Raw genomic sequence first — 22,526 nt, forward strand, 5'->3', positions numbered from 1 at the left:
GGCTTTTCTGCCGATATCCAATATTTCGATATTGTCCAGCTCTTAATTTCCGATACTGATATCACCCAATAGAGGTCGACAGATTAATCGTTTTGGCCAATTAATCCGCGCCGATAGGACGTTTTACAAATTGGTTCCGATAGTGGCTGATGGCTGCAGTTTCTTTCCACAGCGCCAGTTTTATTTTTAGATGCGGAGAGGGGTGGAATTTCGCTCCGGCGCTGATCCGCCTCTGGAGGTAGTATCAGGGCCGCATTATTGGTGAGCCGTCCCAGTGTGAACGTATAATCCGGAGGCGCGGAGCGAGGGCGTGTCTGTCTGACAGTCTGACAGATAACTACACAGGTCCCTCACTCAACTAAATACAGAGAAATGCCCCACAAAGCAACGTTACAAGACAGAACAAAAGTAACGTAGTAACTGTAACTGTCTTTGGCAACTTATATGAGGAAAACAAATACAACAGCTGTATGTGGAGAAGCGTCTGTCCTCCTGTCCGTCCTCCGCCTGTCCTCCCGACTCTTCCTCACATTTCTGCTCAAAAAACAGCGTTTGTCACCGGCAAAAAACTTTAACTCACCGAGTGTTTGTGATGAAAATAAATCACCGCGACCGTCAGCTCTCCTGACCGAGACTTCAGGGGTCCGTTTCACAAAGCAGGTTCAACAAACTCTGAGTTGATCTACTCTGAGATAGGAAACTCTGAGTTTTCGGTTCCAGAACAGCTGATTTGAGTTAGTTTGATCAACTTGGAGTAGTTTCACCTGGAGTTAAGTGCGTGCACCACAAGTATAAAAAGACAGCATCAATGGAGCCCCGATTCGATGAGTCACCATGGCAACGGGGAAGAGGAGGGCTACGTTTTTCACCCCACTGGAATTGGAAATATTAATGCGCTCATACGGTGAGTTTGAGCACGTTTTTAGAAGGAAGTGTAACACCGCTGCAGCAGCAAAAGAGAGGGAGACGGCGTGGGAGAACATTGGTGCTCGGGTCAATGCGTAAGTTTAAATGTAGTCCTTTGCAATCACAATAATATTACAGGGGGAAATTGCTCGAGTGGTAGCCTATTAATTTATTTCATTTAGGTGCAATCCCGCGGGGGAGAAGCGCACTTGGCTGCAGCTTAAGATGAAACATAAAAACATTGTTCAAACAGGTAAGACCTCGGCATAATCTCATGGGGGTACCTCATTTTGATCATGTTTTACATTGTAAAGTAAATATTAAGTGGCTGTTTGACTGTACAGTTGTTTTATCCCCAACATAATGCTGTTTTCACACACATAAATGTCTTCTCATCTATATCATGTTCTGTTAAATAATTAAGCCTATTTAAACTAACACAGACTTCTACTCAGCCAACAGAAAGAAAGCAGATGCCCGTAAAATGGGTGGTGGCCCAGCACCGCCACCTCTAACGCAGAGGAGCTGGTCCTAAGCCAGAATTTAGGAAGGCCAGTGTCTGAGGGAATCCCTGGAGGGAGCTCATCCTCTGAGCTCACCCCCCAAGACACAAGTGCTTTTATAAAATGTAATATGCCTAGACCTATATATATATATTTTTAAGCCTATTCATAAAAATATTTATTTCCCTTTCATGACTTTTCTTTTACTTTTGTCCCAACAGATTCTCATGGTGCTATCTGCCTGGTGGAGCCCCCTCATGCCACAACAGACCTTGTAACTGTAAGTAGGCAATACTCCAAAGATTTTGTCAAACGGTAGTTTAAATATACTGAAACGTATCACTCATCTAGGATGAAGAGTACGAGGAAACTTTATCTGCTGCCTTTACAGAGGGGGATCCAGAAAGGCCTATAGAGGTAACATCTTGATGATAGTTCTCTTCCCATTTACATTTCTTAACATTCTGGTGGAATATAGAGTGACATTTAGCCTACACTGATGTATTAACACATTCTTATCCTTTTTTAACAGGGCATGGCTGGGCAGCAGCAGGAGGGTCCCTCAACTTCCACTGCACAGATTGACACAGTGAGATAGATGTTCAGTAAACAACAGAGATTCATTCTGTGGAATTCATGTGCAACTGTATAATGTCCTCCTTGTATGTATTCCCAGTTACCAGTCAAAGAGATTTACAAAATTCACCTGCTGAAAAAAATAAAAAAAACTGACAAAGAAATGCAGTACTTGGACCGCCAGATTAGGAGGGCAGACCTAGAAATTGAGATACTGGAGCACAAGTTAGAGGTAGGTGCATGGTCACAGGTGAATTATGTTAATTATGTTAACTATTGGAACATTAACTAAACTAGCTCTTGTATTTGCAGGAAATAAAGAAGACTAAATGAAATGTGTATTATGTCTTTATTTGACTGCTGTGGTGGTGGTGGTGGTGACTCAATCACTAAAGTGATGATGGCATATGGTGTCTCTGACTGCTCTGCCGTCCTGCATAGCTGACAGGTGGATGGGGTCATCATCAGGGTCTTCAATTTGTAGGGCAGGGTGTTGCTCTCCTCTAATAGTGGCAATATTATGAAGAACAACACATGCCACAATAATATCACAGGCCCTCTCAGGTGTCACCCTGAGGTGACGTAGGCACTGGAAACGGGCTTTCAGCAGGCCTATGGTCATCTCAACCCAGGCTCTCGTCCTGCAGTGAGCCCGGTGGAAGTTCTGTTGGGGGCCTGGTTCAGGGTCAGGGTAAGGGGTCAGCAGCCTAGGTTGGTATGGGTAACCCCTGTCACCCAACAGATGGCCATCAAACTCTCCTGTAATGTATAGTGGATACATTAGAGTATATTAAAAGGAGGGAGACAAGTGAATTATACAGTATTGTGCAAATCTTTAGGTTGCTTACCACGTTGCAGTCTGTTGCTCAGGTTAGACTCCCGATAAATCCTTGAGTCATGAACAGACCCAGACCACTTGGCCTCCACATTCGAAATTATGTATGCAGCATCACATACGATCTTGACAGTGCAGAGAATGACAGATGTTGAACTATGATGCAGTCTTTAACATTTTGAAACAGTAGTCAATCCACATGTACCTGCACATTTATGCTGTGAATGGACTTCCTATTCACATAATCTGCTTCATTATGTGATGGAGCCGTGATGGGATGTGTGTGCCATCTATGCAGCCAATCAAACTGGGAAATCCTGAAAGAAATTAAAATTAATAATCCCAGTCTGAGGTTGCAGCACAATGTCATTAACAGAATATTATTTAATATTCATTTAATGGATGCAATCCTGTGGAACTCCTCCTTGATGGCTCTGACAGGTTTATGTCCAGGGAAAATGATAAAGATGGGTGGTAGCCGTTTCAGGGCGAGGCACACTTTTCTGACCGCTCTGCATACAGTTGCTTTGCTCAAGTGCTCTGTATCTCCGACGTTATATAAAAAACTCCCATTTGCAAAAAAACGCACAATATCTGCTGGGATGTGAGAGCATGACTTCGGTTGGTAATGTTGGAAATGTAAGGACGGATTAGGTTGTGTATGTAAATGATGGACTGTGACGTGAAACGGTGCCGCTCAAAAAGATAATTGTCTGGAAATGCAAGAACATCTATGCGCGGTCTGATAATCATCTCCCGACGAATATGTGATTCTTTGCGCAGTAATGCTGCACCTTCATCCACGGGATCATATCATATGTTCATATGCTCATATGTTACTGTGATGCGTGTGCGTCCCACTGAGTGAGACGCACACACCCGCACACAAACTTCTGTTTGGTAGCTGACGCCAAGGCCGCTTTAATGCACGGGCTTACCTGGGCTGAAGCCCAGGTGCCTCACACGTTCAGGGGCCTCCGAAGTTCAGGTTCACAATGAGCTGAAAAGATCATATTGTTTTGTAACTTGTCAGGTTTTCTGTCAATCACTCTAATCGCACATTACGTGGCTGCTGATTGATCCAAATTAGGAGTTACCCACGTGGCCCCATAGCCTCTGGCCTGTAGGCTGACCTATCAGAATGTCTATAGTTAGTTTTGAGGTGTGTCCCTATGATTGAGTGACATTTAGTGGAAAATGTCGGGGAGGACGTTTGAGAGTGGTGCCCAGAAAAGTAATAAACTTATTAAGAAAGAGTTGGGCGAAAAAGAATTACTGAAGAGGATCCCGAAGGTTTTTTTAAACCACCTGCTGCTGAAGATGGACCCAGCACCAGGGGAAGCTCGCTATCTCACACACCGGAGGGAGCGGAGGAGGCGCAGGCCGCGCAGGTGGATGTAGCCGGAGAGGAGCAGGAGACCACCCGCAGCAGTGGAGAGGAGGAGGAGGGGGAGCACACGAGCCCCAGAGAGAGGACCAGGCTGCAAAGCAGTCAGGGGGAGACCCATGTAACAGTGACCCAGGCCGCAGGGGAAACAATACTGATGCAAAAGTGCGCGCTTATTGGGCGAAAATGGGACCGGAGTCCTGTCAAAGTAAAGATGCTAACATGATGGATCACACCCCATGCAAACATGTTCTATCCTTTTTAATTAATAGAGAGGCGTTAGTGGAGCCTGTTCCATATGTCCACGCTTGCTCTCCATGACTTCTCCACACCGGAGCGCACAACAAGGATGCGCTCCGACTCGGACTGCCCTTCCACCAGTATGGACACCGCATACCTCGACCCCGTACTCGGCCAGAGTTTACCCTACACACGGTTCTCGTATTTCTCCTTTCACGGACTCCTCGGCGTGTGTGATTAATCCTTCAGCCTGAGTTCAGCCGCAACAGGAGCGGCTCGAGTGCGCTGCGTAAATGAAGGCCACGCGCAGCTCAGAAAGCATCTGCCGCAGGAGCTGGAAGACAAACGACTCAGCAAGGTGGAGACACTGCGGGTAGCTATTTACTATATCAATGTGGAGCCTGCTGGACTTGTATCGGGATGGAGGTGTCACTTGGATACGCGCCTAACTGCGCCGCTGCAGCAGAGGTCAGAGTGCAGCAATGATGGCGAATACTCGCTCAAGTTGGCACAGCCATATAAATGTGCCACAAAGTCAACCCAGTGGGAGACTTGGAGATCAGACGCTAAATTCAGATTAGCTGTTGTTAACGTAGTGCTAACTTGAGCCAGTGTGCAGGCGAAGTTGAGCGCACAGAAGGAGAGATTGAGAGCAAGAGTGAGCGGTCTGCAGCGCAGCCAGCAAGAGTCTGTGAGAGCGCAGAGGTGATTATTGCACCTTAAAATGCATACAAGCAAACATGCAAATACATTTATTGAGCACAGAATATATTTCTGTTTCCGCAAATTAAATTATGTTTATAGATTATACTGCAAACCTCCTATAAATGTTGCTCAGTTTCATCTTTTTGGCACCTGGCATTAGGCCACGTTGCTATCCATGGGGCTGAATGGAGTGTGTCCGTGCAGGTGCATGTGATTGGTTCACAGGGCCCGCTGAGGCCGGAGAACAGGCTTCCACTTTGATCTGTTGCTGTTCTTTGCTTATGCTGTTATTAGTTATTATCAGTGTTTGTGCAGACAGGTGATAGTTGGTGTTGTTTTTCATAATATCGTTTGAAATCATATTTGCACACATTTTGGTTTTATTATCACCATAAGTTGCTGTGTGTGGTTCTTAAATAAAGTGTATTGTGTTTCTGCTCAAGTGGGCTCAGTGATATGTTAATAACAATATTATGGTGTTTTCTGGCTCAAAGAGGGAAAATTCACTGTTGTATGTCTCGAAAGAAACTAATGCATTTTGTGATGTAGATTACCTAGATATTATACTTTTTTTAAAATGAGAATCGAGGGGATGGAGGGCCTACAAAACCTCTCAGCCCCGGGGCCTAACATTAGCTTAAGGCGGCCCTGGCTGACGCTGACTGAAAAACTTAACCACCTGGATTGCTAATGCTAACGTGTGCCACTGGCTCTAAACACTAGTAAGGCCATCACAGTGCACTTGTCTGGTACATGATAAACGTTAACACGAATTAATATTCAACTACGTATAAAACATATCTCTCATCATTAAAGCTCTTCTTGAGGGGGGGGGGGGGGGGGGGGTTGCACTATGACACCACCGCGATGGCAAGGGAACTCCGCCCCGCTCCAAGTAGGGAGAGAGGGAGAAGGAAAAACACACACACCCTGCTCCAAGTAGGGAGAGGAAGAGAGAAACACACACGCGTTCAAACCTCCAGCCAGGTGGTCGCTAAATAAAACTGCTACAACACCACGCAACGTCAGCATTACTTAAAGCTAGGGTCTACAATCCTGGAGAGCTAGCAAGAGAGCTAGCAAGATTTGAAAGTGGCACCTCCTCTTAAGTTCCACCCCCTCCATCCCGTCAGTGCTCCGTCCAAAGCCACTCCCCCACAAACTTGAACGCGCATCTGTTAGTGGGACCAGAGACGTTCTACCTAGAAGGACTTTGGTGGGACTCAGCAGTGAGAGGGAGATGCCGGAGCAAGACGCAGCAATTCAGCTGAATTTAGCACGGAGCAGACAGGAAGTCAAGCGCCAAAATAACAAACTACATCCGGTTACTTTTCAAAATAAAACACTCCGTGTTGACACCAGCACACATCGTGAGGCGCCGTGGCGGACTGGAGCAAGATGGAGTGACAGCGGGGACGGCCAATCACACAAGGGACGGCAGAGCCAATCGAGGAGCTTGTGGGCGGGTCTAAACTCAGGGAAACACAAGTACTAACGACTGCGGCCGGCTGCAACATAGACATATATACATATATACATGTATATATGTCTATATATACATGTATATATGTCTATGGGCTGCAATACTAACGTCTGCGGCTGGACGGTCAAGCCCCGCCCATGACACGCACGTCACACGCCAAGATCTGCCTAGAGTGCACTACGTCATCGTGGTTAGTTCAGGGACAGTTTTCGGAAACTCGGTAGAATCAGCGCCTGGATGGAGGATTTTTCCCTACTGCTGTACATTTACTAAACGACTATTTGACTGAGGATTGATCTAAAATTTTAATAAAACTTTAGTGAACATAAAAACTTCTTTGCAATGTCTTTTGCAGCGACATATTGTGTTTTTGCTATTAACAAATAGGTTTGTCATTGTTTATGTCATTAACGGAAACCCATGAACAGCAAAATGCAGAGAAGTGAGTGATTATTTTATAGGCTACATAAATTCATGTAGGCATCATCAATCAGCAGACTGTACAACAATCAAAGAAAGCATTATATAATTGTCCTATCTTCCAATGATGTAGGTCTGCATCAGTATAAAAAAACATACCTTGGGAAACTTTTTTTAACCACTTCTCACCTATACAGCGTCATGTCCTGTATTGATGTGTCATAGCCTTTGTTACTGTATGTGCCCGTTTGTGTGGAGTGTATTTTGGGACTTGTTCAGCTAATCAAGGGCAGTGGTTCTCAGCTGACTGGTCAAGTAAGTAAAAAAGTGCTACCCTTTTCATGGAATATCATGATGATAGATGATTGAAAAAAAACCAGTGATAGAAAATAATGCAAATCATTACCAAAGGAATGTTTCTATTATTTTGCAACAATGAACAGACACTTCAGATCAAACTATGAAATCTGTTAGCAGTAGGTCAGGCAAAAAAATATATATATGTACACACACATATATAATATGGGTGCAGCATTCATGCAGACCAAGCTATTTCCCTGTAAAAAAAAATTTTTTTTAAAAAAAGTAAAATTATTATCTATCCTGCAGTGAAGAAAGGGGAGATGTCCATCACTGCCTTTTTTTCTTGATCCATAAAGATGTTATGAAGTGGATGATCCTGGTGGTTGTTCTGAATGGCCTCCCACATCTTCAGTGTACATCTCTCCACCACCAAGTAGTTTACCCTGCTGCCTTGCATGCTTGTGTCTGATGCCACCTCGCCAGCAGAATGGAAAAAAAACGACAATCTTGCCACCACAGACTGATAAATCATCTGCAGCATCTTACTACAGATAAAATGAATCAAGGACTCAAGAAAATTGTTTTCATTTATTAACCTTTCTCTTGTGTTCCACATATAGAGGCTTTTGCACACATGCCCATAACTTTCACACATCCCCCAAAATCCTTCTTCTCATTAGCACGAACACACCACATTCAGGGGTTGTTCCTTGTGCTGGGACATTCTGAAAAAAAAAAAATATATATATATTTACAATAATTTGATTACATATAAATTACATCATTTAAATAAATTAAATAGTAAAATTTAAATACATAGCACATTTCACAGGGCATATCAAATTTAAAAACAGCCCTAACCTTTTTATTAACAAATGCCCATGGTCCAGGTAGTAGTTGTGCTGCAATTGATCTACGAAAAAACATAAAGCAACACACAACACACCATGAAATAAAAAAAAACTAGGAAACACTATTCAAGACCTTATGTTAGGATGTGACATGATATTTGTGGGCAATATTTTAAACACAGGACTCCAAACTTGGTCTTCCATTTATAATTTTGGAACAAGATAAGATAACAGTGATAACAGAAATTCAGTTGTCTTGCAGCTCATCTACCATTTGCGAGGGAATTAAAAAGCCTGATGGCTTTGGGTATGACAGATCTATGAATCTCTATGTCATGCAACAAAGACAGAGGAGCCACCCACAGCTGTTTTTTTTGTCAATCAAGATGTTTGTTATGAAATGGTTGATCTAAGATGTAAGAGTTGCTTCTACCATCCTCAGTGTACATCTCCACTGCATTACCAGTGAATCCATCACAGACAATTGATGGACTGCTCCAGTTATTATTGTAAGTGCCTCAGGATTTTTGTCTGTATCCTAGCAATAACTTAATAGAGTACATGGAACCTCAGCATTACATATGGATAGATATTTACAGGTTTTGAATAAATTAGCATCTGCAATGACTATTGAAAAACATATGACCTCTACCTGTTTAAAACATCACGTTTCATGCCGAGAAATCAGCAGTTTGTCGTGAAGCAGCAACGGAAGAATGTATTTTGTGTGAAGACCGCTCTACGGACTACAAATCGGGTGTCCCACAAAAAATACATCACCAACTGACATGGGAAAGGGCGGCATTGGGTGTGTGAGGTCACCTACGCGACATGTAGTCTTTCTGGTTACGGATTCTTCTAAATTTTATTTTACAATAGTTTTACAACAAACTGCTGATTTCTCGGCGTGAAACATGATGTTTTAAACAGGTAGAGGTCATATTTTTTTCTCATGGCACAATTCAATCGGATCACGAAATAAAACTTTGACTCCCGTTCACTTACATGGAGCCTTTTTCCGAGTTAAGGTCCCATAGTGACAGTTACTTCCTGCTTATGCTAAGGCTAAAATGCAAACACTACCGTCGCGTAGGATATCTCTCTCTCTCTCTCTCACACACACACACACACACACACACACACAGCTATATAAATTACAACAACGCTAATGCTAACGCTACCGTCGCATAGGATATCACACGTGCTGAATGCTGACCATTAAAATGCCAAAATACCCAAACGTTAAACAACAATATACACCAACAAAAGCGCTGTGAGATGTGAATAAAGTTGTTCATTCATTGCATTTATTGTAGCAACGTAATTTCACTCACCGACATCACTTTCCAACAGAATTTCTTCTTTCTCCAGTTTCGCCGGGGTGGACTAACTTGGGGGGTGATTCCGTGAGGGCGGGGCTTGACCGTCCAGCCGGTCTAGCCCCGCCTCCCGCCGCAGACGTTGGTATTGCAGCCGGCCGCAGCCGTTACCCACTCGGGAAACAGGCTCCGGCTTGAGTGGCCATTTTCCGCTTGGTCCTAGTGCTTGACGTGTCTTTGTAAATATAGCGTAACATGTTTTTTGGACAGTAAAAACTGCAGGGGACCAAAACGGCCTTTTGAAAAAGTGCAGGGGACATGTCCCCTGTGTCCCCCCAAAAAATTACGTCCGTGGGCCGATGTATCAGTCGATCACTACAGACTACTATAATAAATGCCGAACCGGCCGGTGGTCGGAACGTTTTTTTACCCCATAAAACGGCCACAGGTGGCGCAGAGTGGAATGCCAGACTGGGTCAATCTCATATTTAGCATATTAACGGGTGATACGAGCGGCCCCTCCCAACTTGAGCTGATCCTTGTTTCTATTGAAATGTGATTGGCTCAGCCGCTCAGTCAGTCATTAAACCGTTATGTTCCTGTTTAATAAAAGAACAATAAGAAAGAGGAGCGGGATAAATTCAAATTAGCAAACATGTTAAAAAGAAATAAGCCATAGAAAGAGATGGGTGGAGCAGAAAAATGAAGGGCAAGAAGGAAAAAAAGGTTAATACAGGATGCAGACTAATGCTCCATATTAACAGAGCTGTTAGTGGTGGAGGGGTGAAGGTCAGCACGGCTTCAGTCAGCCAGGCCAGTGACGACACGGAACCAGCAGCAGACCCAATGCCGGTATGTCGGGCTGCTCCGGGTCAGTTTGTAATTTCCGGCCCGTTGAGAACTCTGGTTTGTGTTTTTGGATGTGTTCAGGGCACACAGAACTAGGCTGTCCGCAGATCGTATCGGACGATATTTTGCATTTTGAGCAGTTTGTGAGATCACCAATCCGATCAATGACGTCATTATGGATTACAGATGGTGTGTTTTATCTGTCTCATTTACTCTGAAGACGTTCCACAGCACCGACATGTTTGTTTGCTAGTGATGATGTTGCTAGCTAATGATTCAAGATTCAAATAACTTTATTGTCCGTCATATAGTGACAGGGCTCAAAACATAAACGCCACAGAAACATAAAACACACATTTAAACCAATGAGACGTGTTTGTTTTGCTTTATTTGTTTGTTAAAAGCAAAACAAACAGGTCTCATTGCTCCGCAGAATTCTCCAGTCCTTAACCCTAGGTGCAAAGACTGCCAAGAGATCCAGTTTCAAGCCACTATTGGCCAGGCTTACAGCCCCTGTTCAAAACTCCAGCACCTTCGTTTGCCATCTCTCTTCTCCAGCTCTTCTCCCACGCAGGCTGCAGTTCCAGCAGGAGCCTTTTCCTACAGCAAGGATGCAAGGTCCTGCTAATACCCCAGCTCATTTAGCACCAGCAGCTGTTGCACAAAGCTTACCAGCTAAAGCCACAATCAGAGGAACAAATCATTTAGTATAGAGCTGCTAAGAAGGACAACAGGAGAGAGCAGTTTCCTCCAATGTTCCATCAGACTGTACACAGCAATAACATCACTGTTCAACACTGGGATTACAATGTTCTCCTGCTAGGCTCAGCTAACTGTACGTTCAGACCAAAGGCGCATAAAGAGGAAAATTATCCCGGAAGTCATTCATTGTGTATTGGGAGCCAGGCGGACAAGGAGGAAAGGTGGAAAAGGTGGAGGCGGGTGGAATAGGCGGATTAGGAGGGGAAAAAAAGTTAAAAATTCTCCAACTTTATGTAATGAGCTATGGCACGTCTAGGTGGAAAAGGTGGAAAAGCCATGCGATAACCAATGGGGATGTCTTGTTCTGCAGTCGTCCCTCGGTCAGGTCAGGTCCCAGAGAACCCCCCGTGTAATTTTGGTTCCTACTGAGATGGCGCTGGAAATCTTGATCGCTGCTGTAGCAGAACACCCGGTCCTGTACGATTGGCCCTATTCGCTTACAGGGATCAATTAAAGATGGCCGATGCATGAAAAAAGGTTGCTCTAGTTGTTGGTTTGCCTGGTAAGCTTTTAATTGTGTAATATGTTTGTAAGAAAGGAGAGAAATTATAGCTTGCTAGCATGCTACGTTGCAACGTAGCATGCTAGCAAGCTACATCTAGTATGCAGTAATTTCTCTCCTTTCTTACAAACATATTACCATAAAAGGTAACATATTACCATAAAAGTTGTCTCCAGTTTCGTTCATTCGTCCCGGCGTATGGCATGCATATTGTACAGTATAATATTTAATGTGTTGTGACCAGGGCTGCCAAGTTTCAGAAAATGACAAGAGTGAGACTTTAGCCATGCGATGTGTTCAGCGAAAAAAATTTGGCCTTTTTTAACATCGATTTGTTCCTTAAGATTGATGTCCTCACCTCCATGCCAGCGGCTCTCCCTGCACTGTGGCCTCCTAATGCTAGCCTTAATTAACCAGAAATTAGAAATGAAAATTATAACAAGAATTTTGACAAAATACATTTATCAGGGTTCTAGCAGTTTTCAGTAAGTCAAATTTAAGACCTTTTTAAGACATTTTAAGACCATACAAATTAAAATTTAAGACCTTCACGATGCATTACCAAAAAAATTTAAAATCAAATAAATTCTGAAAGAATCATTTTATTACAATGAGTTCAGTGACATAAACAGGCAAAAAACAAACTTGCCTTCAAATAGAGTATATTTAATTTCATATTAATTAAGAAGCACACACTCACACTCTCTCTCTCACACACGCACACACACTCACCCATGCTCTCTTTCTCTCACACACACACAAACTCACCCGCGCTCTCTCTCTCTCACACACACACTCACCCGCACCCTCTTTCTCTCACACACACACTCACCCGCGCTCTCTCTCTCACACACACTGGAGAACGTCGAGTGGGTTTTAAATGTCGGCGCTGTTGCGTGTGAAAGATAGTTAGAGACGCCAAGACCCGCCTTACGTTGCTTCTGATTGGTTTATATTGCGTGGTGCCTTCCATGGTTGGTTAGATTTAGGCACAAAGGACTGATGGATTGGTCTGGGATTGGTTATCTCAGTCAGTCAATCAGAGTTACTCTAACTACGGCAATCCGCGAGGACCAAAGTTTATTATCATACAAAAATAAATATAGAATGGGGAAATATAAGCGTGAGAAATGTCAAGTGTGGCGTGTGGTGTGAGAATTGGTCAAATTGCGTGACTGTCATGCTCAAAGCGTGACGCTTGGCAGCTCTGGTTGTGACTGCTTGAAGCTTAACAATTATAATGCAATTGTAGTAGGTCTACCATTTGTCTGGTTTCAGAAAATAATCTAACGTGTGCAACCTGCAATTTCATGTATTGATATTCACATTCCATTTTTGTGAGTTGTGTGTTGTCTATTCAATAGATAGCGAATGCAAGAAAAAGTGGAATTATCTTAGAGGGCAGTTGAAAAAAGAGAGCAAGAAGGAGAAAGAGAGGAGAAAGAGTGGTGCAGCTGCGAGCAGGGTGAAGCCATAGTGTTATGCCGCAGTCATGAGCTTTCTAAATCCCTTCCTAGAGGACCGCTCCACCTCCAGCAACATGGAGGGGGAGGATTTTGAGAGTGAGGAGGAGGACGATGATGATGATCAGGACAGTTCAGTCAATCAAGATGAGGGCTCAGAACAGCAACAGAAGGATGATTAGCCTCCAGCCTTGACATCAGCAGCAGAAAAGAACAGTGCAGAGCAGTCACGCAGTAAGAGAAGGAGGATGACCGGGAATGGGGAGTTTGAGGAGTGAATGCCGACAGCCTTAGAGGCGGTAAAGCAATAGGCCACCGCCACCCCCGTCCCCTTTCTGCCCCCTCCTCCGCCTCCAGAGGAGGACAATGATAGTCTTTTTTTAAAAAGCCTTCTATTGGACTTCCATACACTTTCATTCCAGACAAGGGAGCACTTATAATTTGATTTTTATCGTCAGGTGTATGAGGCCAAGCTGAGGGAGGGAACATGTGTTCAGGGCAACAAGATGCACCTGGAACCACTGTGATGACACCTGACACTGACACTCACACACATATGCACACACAATCTAATTGATTTGTTATTGTTCAGTTCATTGTCTTCAATTTTTATCACACCATGTGAATGTGCCCAAGCAATCTTGTTCTCACACATGTATTAGTGTTTTCTGTATATTGGTTGTCATGTATGCATCCCATGCTTGCACGCACACACACACACACACACACACACACACACTTTCTGACTAATTGATTTGTTATTGTTCTGTTATCTGTTGCATTCATGTTTTGAAGGCTATCAGTTATCAGTGTTTGCTGAGTTAATACCAGTTAATTTAATAAAATGTCTAATATATCCAACAGTTACAGGTATATGTTTCATATTCATTTCAAATATGCCATGCAATTTCCCATTTTAACTTCATAGGGCACATTCATGAGCAGTTTGTGAGAATTACCCTTAATTAAAAAGAACAACTGTTCTTGGTAAAGTGAAGTGCAATTGGTTAAGTTGATGTCATTGTTAAGACTAGGTGTTTAAGGATTTTAATCAGTGTTTTTTGACAGGACATTAAATGATAGCTATGGAATTATGCTTTTTTTATTGCATTTGATGGCTCTTAAAAAAGCTGTTTTAATTTTTTTTTTTAAATACATTTTCAGGGCTGACCCCAATGACTCCCCTGTACATATGCCACTGGGATGTGAGAATACCAAAGGTGTTTTCAACAATCAGCCTTGCATGTGACAACCTGAAGTTAAACAACCTGTGACTGCCTGACTGGTGCCCTGGAAAAGACCGCATGAGGTTGCGGTGCAGCGGGAAGGCCTCATCCGCCACAAAAACATATGGCTGTCGTCCCATATGATCAGCTCCTGGCAGCAGAGCATCCAGTGGCAGGTCAAGGGTCCCATCCAGCAGCTTCTGGCCAAAGTCGGAGTTTGCCAGGACACCGCCGTCACTGTCCCTCCCATAGCTGCCCACATCCACCACTCAAAAGCAGTACTGTGAGTCTACCACTGCAAGGAGCACGATGGAGTAGGTCCCCTTGTAGTTGTAGAAGAGAGACCCGGAGTTATCTGGGGCTCTGGTGACTACATGCTTCCCATCAATGGACCCAAGGCAGTTGGGGAAGGCCCACTGGCAACGGAAGCCCTCTGCAATGCTCCTCCAGTCCTCTGTGGTGGGCACTGGCATGAACTCCAGTACCAAGGCATCCCATATTACCCTGGTGACCTGGGTCACGATGCTTGCCACGGTGCTCATGCCCACACTATAGCTGCACGCTATTGTGCGGTACGAGTCCCCCGTGGCCAGGAACTGCAGACAAATCACCAAGTGCTCAGCGGGAGATATCGGACGCCGGTAATTGGTTGTAGTCATGGTAATGACAGGCCCAATCTTTGACAGCAAGCTGTCAAATTGTTCCCTGTCCAGACAGAAGAAGTGCTGGAATTGCTCGCCATCCAGCCGCAGCTCCTGCACCAGCCTGTGAAATTTGCCGTGCAGCCAAATCCAGCGACGAGGAAGGCGTCTCCGTAGGTACAACAGGGCAACACCAAACGCAACTATCTCCCTATCATCCATATCGATAACAATAAGCAACTGAGTTTAAGTGCAGCTATTTATAGAACATGTTTTTGTTCTAGAAGCGGGAATGCAATTCATTTGCTCACATTATCGGCGATCTAACCAATTGCGCTACACTTCACAACTAGAATGAAATGTAGGCTACACAACATTGACAGTAGGCTAGAATAAATTACTAGGACTACGGCTACTTCCCATCAAACAAAAACGCAGTTCTAAAAACTTTTGCTAAGCTAGTTGTGTTTTCATTTAGCTACCCTGTCCATTTCTTCATACATTCGGCAAAATCAGTGTTTATTTGGGATGATCATTCCATAAATATGCTTGTGGAGTAATTCTGTTTTTGATGACTTTATCAAGTATCTTTCTGTGATCAACGATATTGGTAAATGGATGGGCTGTGCTACAGCAGTAGTTGCGTTGTGGTGTGGCGTGCGGGCCCTTTAAATTTAGAAGCAAGAATGAACAGGGTGACAAAAGCGACTCAAGCGACTTAGGTGGAGTGGACAAGGTGGACAAGGCGGATTTTCCTCTTTGTGCGCTTTTGGTTCGAACGCACAGTAAGGAACTACCAGCACCTTTTCTTCAAAGACTGGTAACATTGAACTGGTCCTACACACAGCACAGCATGTCACGGCTAAGCACTGGACTGTTTAACTTTAACTGGCTGATGTAATGCACATGTGCTCAATCTATAGCCCTTTTCACACAGAAATTCTGCATTATCGCTGCAGTGAAGGCTCGCATTTACGCCACCTTTGTTTGTTCACACTAGAGGTGCATGAATCTTGACTCATCCGGATCTTTAACCCGGTTCATTAAAATAACCCATGAGTCGCGAATCTCTAGTATCATTAACTTGAAGCACTTGAGTCCTACTATAATAAAATCTAAAATGATTAATAGCGTTGCGCAGAGCCATATACATAGCAAGCAGAGGAGGCTCGTCCATAGAGGCAGAGGAGGTTGGTCCTCCTCTATTTTTGAGAGGCAAGAGGAAGATAATTTTTTTTTATAAGAAAGAGTAACTGGTTGAAATAAATCATTACCAAATCTCAGTATCATTTATAGAATATTATATATATATATATTATATCATAAAAAAAGTTTATTCTTTGGAAGAAAATCCACTTAAAACGGTTGAACAGCGACAGCTGCAGACGGAGGAGACAGAGCAGTCTGTGAGAGGAGCAGGGAGCAGGAAGGTGGGGGCTAGAGGAGGACGGAGGGCTTCTGTCCTCCGTGGGAGGGATCTCCTTCCATTCACTCAATGCATTCAGGATTTTTTCATGCTGATCTATGATTGGCTAAGACACGTAAAATGACGCGCTAAGGGAGGACGTCCTCCCTTACCAATCAGCAACCACAATACAAGATTGACAGCAGGTTGGTCCAATAACAGTTCCCAAATTTCATTCTCAAATTTATACAACCGTAAACAAAAAATACTTTTATGTATTTTACAGCTTTCACTGCCAGCCATGCTCAGACAAGAAATATGGAGTTTTCAGCGATATTGGAATCGGTTTCAAAGGAAATATAAGCACATTTCTGAAAGAAAAAAAACTGTCTGAGAAATCAGAGAGAAGCAGTCAGAAAGATAATTCATAGGTTTCGTTTCGTTCGTCCCGATAGAGGACATAATGTTTTTTTTCACTTCAGTTTTTAATGTTGTTTTCATTTACAAACACTGAAAGAACAACACTGACAATAATCACCCCCCCACCCCCCCAAAAAACAAAACAAAACAAACAGTAAAGGGAGTCACTTTATTGAATATTTCAGTCTTCATTTCCCAGGTCCTCGTGTCTATCGCTGTTTGAGTTCTTGTATATAGTCCATTTCTCCCATTTTTGTTCACCCTGCACCTCTTGTAGTCTCATACAAAATGTCATCTTCTCCATTATGTATATTTCCTCGACAATTGCCATCCACTGATCCTGGTTAGGTGGGTCTACCTTACACCAATTTCTAGTTATAGCTTTCTTATTCGCAATCAATAGTATCTTTACCAAATATCTATCTCCAATATGTATATGTCCTTCATTCAGGTTACACATGTACAGAGTCTCACAGTTCATGGGGATATTATATCCCAGTATCTTCTGCATGACATTGTGTACCATTCCCCAAAACCTTACAATTTTATTACATTTCCAAAAGATATGAGCATGGCCTGCTTCTAATTCGCCACATTCTCTCCAACACAAGTAATTGGTTTTTGAATATTTATTTTTTATTTTAGGCGTGATAAAGAATCGTATCAGGTTTTTCCACGAGAATTCCCTCCATGACTGTGAGCTGGTGGTGGTTTGATGTGTTTTCCACATCTCTTGCCATTGTTGATCCGTAATGTCTATGCTGAGTTCCGATTCCCATTTTTCTTTTACATATTTTGTTGAATTTTTATTTACTGTCAATGCTTTATATAATGCCGATATAATTCTAAAAGAAATTCCTGCATATGATTTGATTAGAAGTTGAGTTACACCCCACACTTCCATGGAGGGATCCCTTCTGATTTTCTTCTTGTAATAATCCCTTAGTTGTAGATATCTATGAAAGTCATGTTTCCCCAGATCGTATTTATCCTTCACATTTTGAAAACTCTCCAGCTCCCCTTTCTCCTCTAAAGTGCACCATGCCGTGATTCCCTTAGTTAACCATGTTTTGAATGCCCTGTCATATTCGTTTGGTTTGAAACTACTATCAAATGCCAGCCATTTTAGTTGGTTGATATCCTTTGCCTCAATTCGTGAGCTGAAATCTAATGGTAAAGTAGGCCATCTTTCTATGTCTCTTTGAATATCCCGATTAATATTGTTATAATTTGCCTTATATAGTTTAGTTACACTCGTAGTAATGCAGACCCCCAAGTATTTGATTGTTTTCTGCTTCCAATTGAAATTGTAAGATTCTTGTATCAACCTTGATGGGGTATAGTGTAATGTTAAAACCTGTGTTTTCAATATATTAATCTTGTAACCTGAGAGATGTCCATATGTTTCGAATAGTCTCATTAGTGTAGGGAGAGAGTCATCCGGCCGACTGAGGTAGGCCATGATGTCATCAGCAAAGAGCCCTATCTTGTGCTCCACACCATTTATAATCACTCCTTTAATTCCTTCATTCTGTCGGACTGCTTGAGCTAGTGGTTCGATAAAGAGAGCAAATAGAGTCGGCGATAAGCAGCGACCTTGTCTAGTTGATCTTTGAAGATTTATCGGTCAGGCTGCCATTGATTTTGATTCTGGCACTGGGTTGATGATAGAGTGTTTTTATACATTGCACTCATTTACTATCAAATCCGAGTCTTTCTATTACTTTGTATAAAAATTTCCAATTTACAGAATCAAACGCTTTTTCGGCATCCACACTTAATAACAACATATTCTGCTTTTCCTTTTGAGCTTGCTCAACAATATGTATAGTTCTCCTAATGTTATCATGTTTGTCTATTTCTTATGAATCCCGTTTGATCTTCTTCTACGATGTCTGTTACAAATGTATTGATTCTGTTTGACATAATTGATGTGTATATCTTATAATCTACATTCAATAGTGAGATTGGTCTATAATTTCCACATTGCTCTTTATCCTTACCAGGTTTTGGGAGTATAGAAATTATCGCTTCATCCCATGAGGGAGGTATTTTGTTTTCCTTAAGTGTCCAATTGAATGATGCCAAAAGTAACGGTGCCAGTTCTTCCCTGAGTACCTTATATCATTCAACAGGATAACCGTCACTGCCCGGGCTCTTTTTATTTTTCAACTTTTTAATTGCATCTGTCACCTCCTCCATTGTAATTTCAGTTGTTTATATTTCATTTTGTGAGGAGCCAATTGAAGGCAAGTCCAAAGAATTCAGAAATTCCTCCATCTCATCTTCTCCTGCTGATATAGGTTGAGTATACAGTTTACTATAATACTCCCGGAAGACTTTCTCTATATCTTCTGGTGTGCAAAACAGCTCTTGTGTGTGGGGATCTCTTATTTTATGGATGCTATTAATTGTTTGCTGCTTTTTTATGCGCTTTGCCAGTAATTTAGTAGCTCTTGGTCCTATTTCATAATAATTCTGTTTCAGAAACCTATTTCTTTTCTCTACTTCGTCTGTTAAAATGTCATTTATTTTTGTCTTTAAAGCCTTAATTTCTCTGTATATATTTTGGTCTTTTGAACTCTGAAAGTTTCTCTCTAGTACTCTTAACTTTTTAGTGTATTTCTTGTATGTTTCTAGTCTAGTCTTTTTTAATAGTGCTGTTTCTGCTATCAATTTTCCCCTTAATAACCACCTTCATGGCGTCCCAAAGTATTGTTGGGTCTACTTCACCATCGTCGTTTTCCTCAATATATGTGTTGATTTCCTTTCTAATCCTTTCCTTTCTCTGTTCATTATTCAGTAGGCTCGTGCTGTTTGCCGTTTTCTATTACTAAGGCCAATTTTTAAATATAGTGGGTTATGGTCTGACACTACTGCCCCCCCAATACTACACTCCTCTACAAGATGACACTCTCCCACACCAATAAAGAAGTAATCTATCCTTGAATGTATTTTATGGGCAGCTGAATAACATGTATATTCCCTTTCCAGTGGATGTAAATTTCTCCACACATCGATTAGGCCCATCTCTTCCAGTGATGTATTGATAAACCTTGATAATTGTTTTCTATTTCTTTTAAGACTCGTTGTATCACTTCTGTGGAATAACGCCACATTTATATCACCTCCACAAATTGTAATTCTCTCTGATTCCTTAGCTATGACATCAAATAGGTACTTGAAAAAGTGCTTATCACTTTCGGGGGGCGCATATACATTAATCAATGTTATTTGTTCGTTCGCTATCTTCCCTTTTATTACAACAAACCTTCCTTCTTTGTCTTTAAGTTCCTTCTCACAATCAAACTGGATTGAGTTTGCCAGCAATATTATTACACCTCTTTTACGGCCACCTTTATATGTGCTATAATATATATTCTTATAACCAAACTTCCTGAGTTTTTCATGTTCTATCTGTGATAAGTGAGTCTCTTGCATCAGTATAATTTGTGCCTTTTCTTTTCTTAGTTTTGCCATGACCTTCCCTCTTTTTGCCGGTGTACATTCAGCGATATTAATTTAATGCTATCTGCCATTTATGCATTTCTTTAATGTTTTCAGGTGTACTCCCCACCAAGTATAGACTAAATAACTAAGAACTAAATAACTATGTACATATGACACAAAAACATAAACAAAACCCAAAAACAGGGAGGTTTTCAAACTCCGGGGCGGTTTTCCATGTGTCCCAGCGCCCCTGTTGCTGGGTGGAGAGGAAGTCCTCTGGTAAGAGGGCCTCTCCCTAGACCTACGCTATATTGCCTATTTGGTCTAGGCATATGGCTGAACTGCCCAATTAACCCATCCTCCCCTTATGACGGCCACTGTTGCCTTGGCTATTCCAAATGGTTTGAAATATTAACACTGGACCCACTGTGGATTGAAAAGGAGGAAAATAGCCCTTCTTATTTTACTTTCCTCCACTATTATTCTAACTTAACATCATTCCTGGATTTCAAGTAGTCCACAGTTTTACCTCTTATTCTGAGAGTCTTACATTCTTTTAAACTCTTGCAGTCTCTCCTTTATTCGCCTTGCTGTCTGCAGTCGGTCTCTCCTGCCGCCAGCTCGCTGCCACCCCGTTGCACCCGCTGCTCCATCAGCTCCTCGGGGTTGAGTCGAGTCTCGCTCCAGAGCCGGTGCGCTGTTGCTCCTCCTCGGTACCGGTGCTTCTCTCTCCCCGCCTGGATCTTCCATCGTATAGCCCCTCGCTCTCATATCCAGCGCTGCCTCTCTGGCATCTTCATATATTTTCACTCCGTCATCCCAGTATATTCTTATTTTAGCAAGCGGAGTCTGGAACCGGATTCCTTCTTGTTTCAGTCTCTTTTTGATACTTCCATATGTTTTTCGCTTCTGGATGACTTCGGTCACGTAGTCATGATCAAAGAAAACTTGTTTGTTTGCTATCTTTATCGTTTTCTTCTCTTTGCCCCATACCTTTTGCAGGATCATTTCTTTAGTGTCATATTGCAGAAAGTTGGTGACTATTGATCTGGGAGTCGCGTCTGGACCAGGTTTTTTCACGAGGGCTCGGTGACAGCGCTGAATGTGGAGCTCGGTTCCTTCTGGCAGCCCGAGTTCAGTAGTCAACAAGTGCTCCACATATTTGCTCAACGACTCGGAGTCCTTTTCTGCGTCTTCCGGGACTCCATAAATACGGAGGTTATTTCTCCGGGATCTGCCTTCTAAGTCCGTTAACTTTCTTGGAGCCGGCGTGTCCGCTCCGACATCTCCCACATCAGTGTGCCCGAGTCTGCCTGCCACTCCTCAAGTTCCACTATGCGTGTCTGTGCTTCCTCCATGCTAGCTGCTTGAACCTGCAGCTCTTTTTGGTTTTCCGAGCATTTGCGGTCGATCTCTGCTCGCATTGCCCTTATCTCACCCTTTATCTCTCCTTTGAATGTGGCCAGGTCACTGTGGAACTCACTTCTGAGCTCTTTTATTTCGTCCTTGATAGCAGTTAGCCCAGCTCTTAGCTCCTCCGTGTACTTCGCCATTTCAGTTTTCTCGTTAGCTTCTTCGTCTGTGTTGACGTTTCTAACTTGCTCGGGGTCCATTTCAGATTTTCCCTCTTGTTTGTTTCTACTCTTTTGCCTTCTTAGTACTGTTGCCTTATTCATATCTATCTTGGCTATCGAGTTACATATATTATACCTATTTTTCCTGCCGACTCGAGGGAGCTGGTCAAGTGCACATCCACTCACTTGTGAGTGGATGTGCACTTCCATCTTGAAGAACCCCCCAGAGGACATAATGTTAGCGCAGTGGATAGAGCAGTTACCTGCAACGCAGGTGACCGGGGAATGAATCCTGGTAGGGGAACATATTGATATTTTTTTTGTCTTGTATATTAGCCATTTAATAAAATGTTTTTTTAAGAAATCTTGTAAGTCATTGTTTTATTGCTTAATTTTCATTGAATATAAGAAAGTAGGCATAAGTAGTTGACTTGTATGAAATAACATGACACCGTGGACTGGTTTTCCTCCTGTCCTCCCCAATTTTTTCAGTCACCAGCCGCCACTGATAGCAAGCGTGTGGCCCACTAGCCCCGGGCTTGCTACAAGCTACGAGCTACAAGTGTTTCCCTCATCAGCTTGCGGGCTAGCTTGCGAGCCTCGATGCCGGAAACACAGCCGACTCGTCGTAGCACTAGCTCTCAAGCCTGCGGCATCGAGGCTCGCGGGCGTTTCCGACATCGCAACTCGCAAGCTACGAGTCGGC

At 42.9% G+C, this 22,526-nt stretch overlaps 2 protein-coding genes and 1 long non-coding RNA gene across 6 annotated transcripts in view; 1 reads left to right on the forward strand and 2 right to left on the reverse strand.

Annotated features, from left to right (window-relative positions):
- The window catches only part of LOC115579081 (uncharacterized), a 33,360-nt gene extending 32,749 nt beyond the window's left edge, over nucleotides 1-611 (reverse strand). Inside the window, exon 1 of the mRNA XM_030412563.1 lies at nucleotides 581-611. The gene's annotated coding sequence lies outside the window, so the exon portion shown is untranslated. The remainder of the gene's footprint in view (nucleotides 1-580) is intronic.
- Nucleotides 612-1,351: 740 nt separating this feature from the next.
- Nucleotides 1,352-2,320, forward strand: LOC115578357 (uncharacterized). 3 transcript variants are annotated; one of them, XR_003983426.1, is made up of 5 exons: nucleotides 1,352-1,534; nucleotides 1,631-1,689; nucleotides 1,761-1,826; nucleotides 1,942-2,217; nucleotides 2,298-2,320. It is a non-coding gene; the product is annotated as an uncharacterized LOC115578357 (long non-coding RNA). The 3 variants fall into 3 exon arrangements; XR_003983427.1 differs by lacking the exon at nucleotides 2,298-2,320 and having other exon boundaries at nucleotides 1,942-1,998; nucleotides 2,086-2,218; XR_003983425.1 differs by lacking the exon at nucleotides 2,298-2,320 and having other exon boundaries at nucleotides 1,942-2,218.
- On the reverse strand, nucleotides 2,316-6,462 carry LOC115578355 (putative nuclease HARBI1). Of its 2 annotated transcripts, none has more exons than XM_030411273.1 (4): nucleotides 6,252-6,462; nucleotides 3,026-3,137; nucleotides 2,834-2,945; nucleotides 2,316-2,744 (listed from the first exon to the last, which is right to left on the reverse strand). In XM_030411273.1, exons 1-4 carry the CDS (start codon nucleotides 6,275-6,277, stop codon nucleotides 2,368-2,370), a joined length of 627 nt encoding a protein of 208 aa, XP_030267133.1. In that variant the 5' UTR covers nucleotides 6,278-6,462; the 3' UTR covers nucleotides 2,316-2,367. The 2 variants fall into 2 exon arrangements, with proteins under 2 accessions (XP_030267133.1, XP_030267132.1); XM_030411272.1 differs by lacking the exon at nucleotides 6,252-6,462 and adding an exon at nucleotides 5,266-5,508.
- Nucleotides 6,463-22,526: the final 16,064 nt, after the last annotated feature.

The sequence above is a fragment of the Sparus aurata genome, chromosome 3 (assembly GCF_900880675.1).
Source record: "Sparus aurata chromosome 3, fSpaAur1.1, whole genome shotgun sequence".
Lineage (NCBI taxonomy): Eukaryota > Metazoa > Chordata > Actinopteri > Spariformes > Sparidae > Sparus > Sparus aurata.

Coding starts and splice junctions, on each gene's coding strand:
- LOC115578355 (XM_030411272.1), bottom strand. CDS start 5,309: ATGCCAGGTGCCAAAAAGATGAAACTGAGCAACATTTATAGGAG. Junction 3,138..5,265: donor CTGAGCAACATTTATAGGAG/GTTTGCAGTATA, acceptor AATTTCTTTCAG/GATTTCCCAGTTTGATTGGC. Junction 2,946..3,025: donor TTCACAGCATAAATGTGCAG/GTACATGTGGAT, acceptor TGCACTGTCAAG/ATCGTATGTGATGCTGCATA.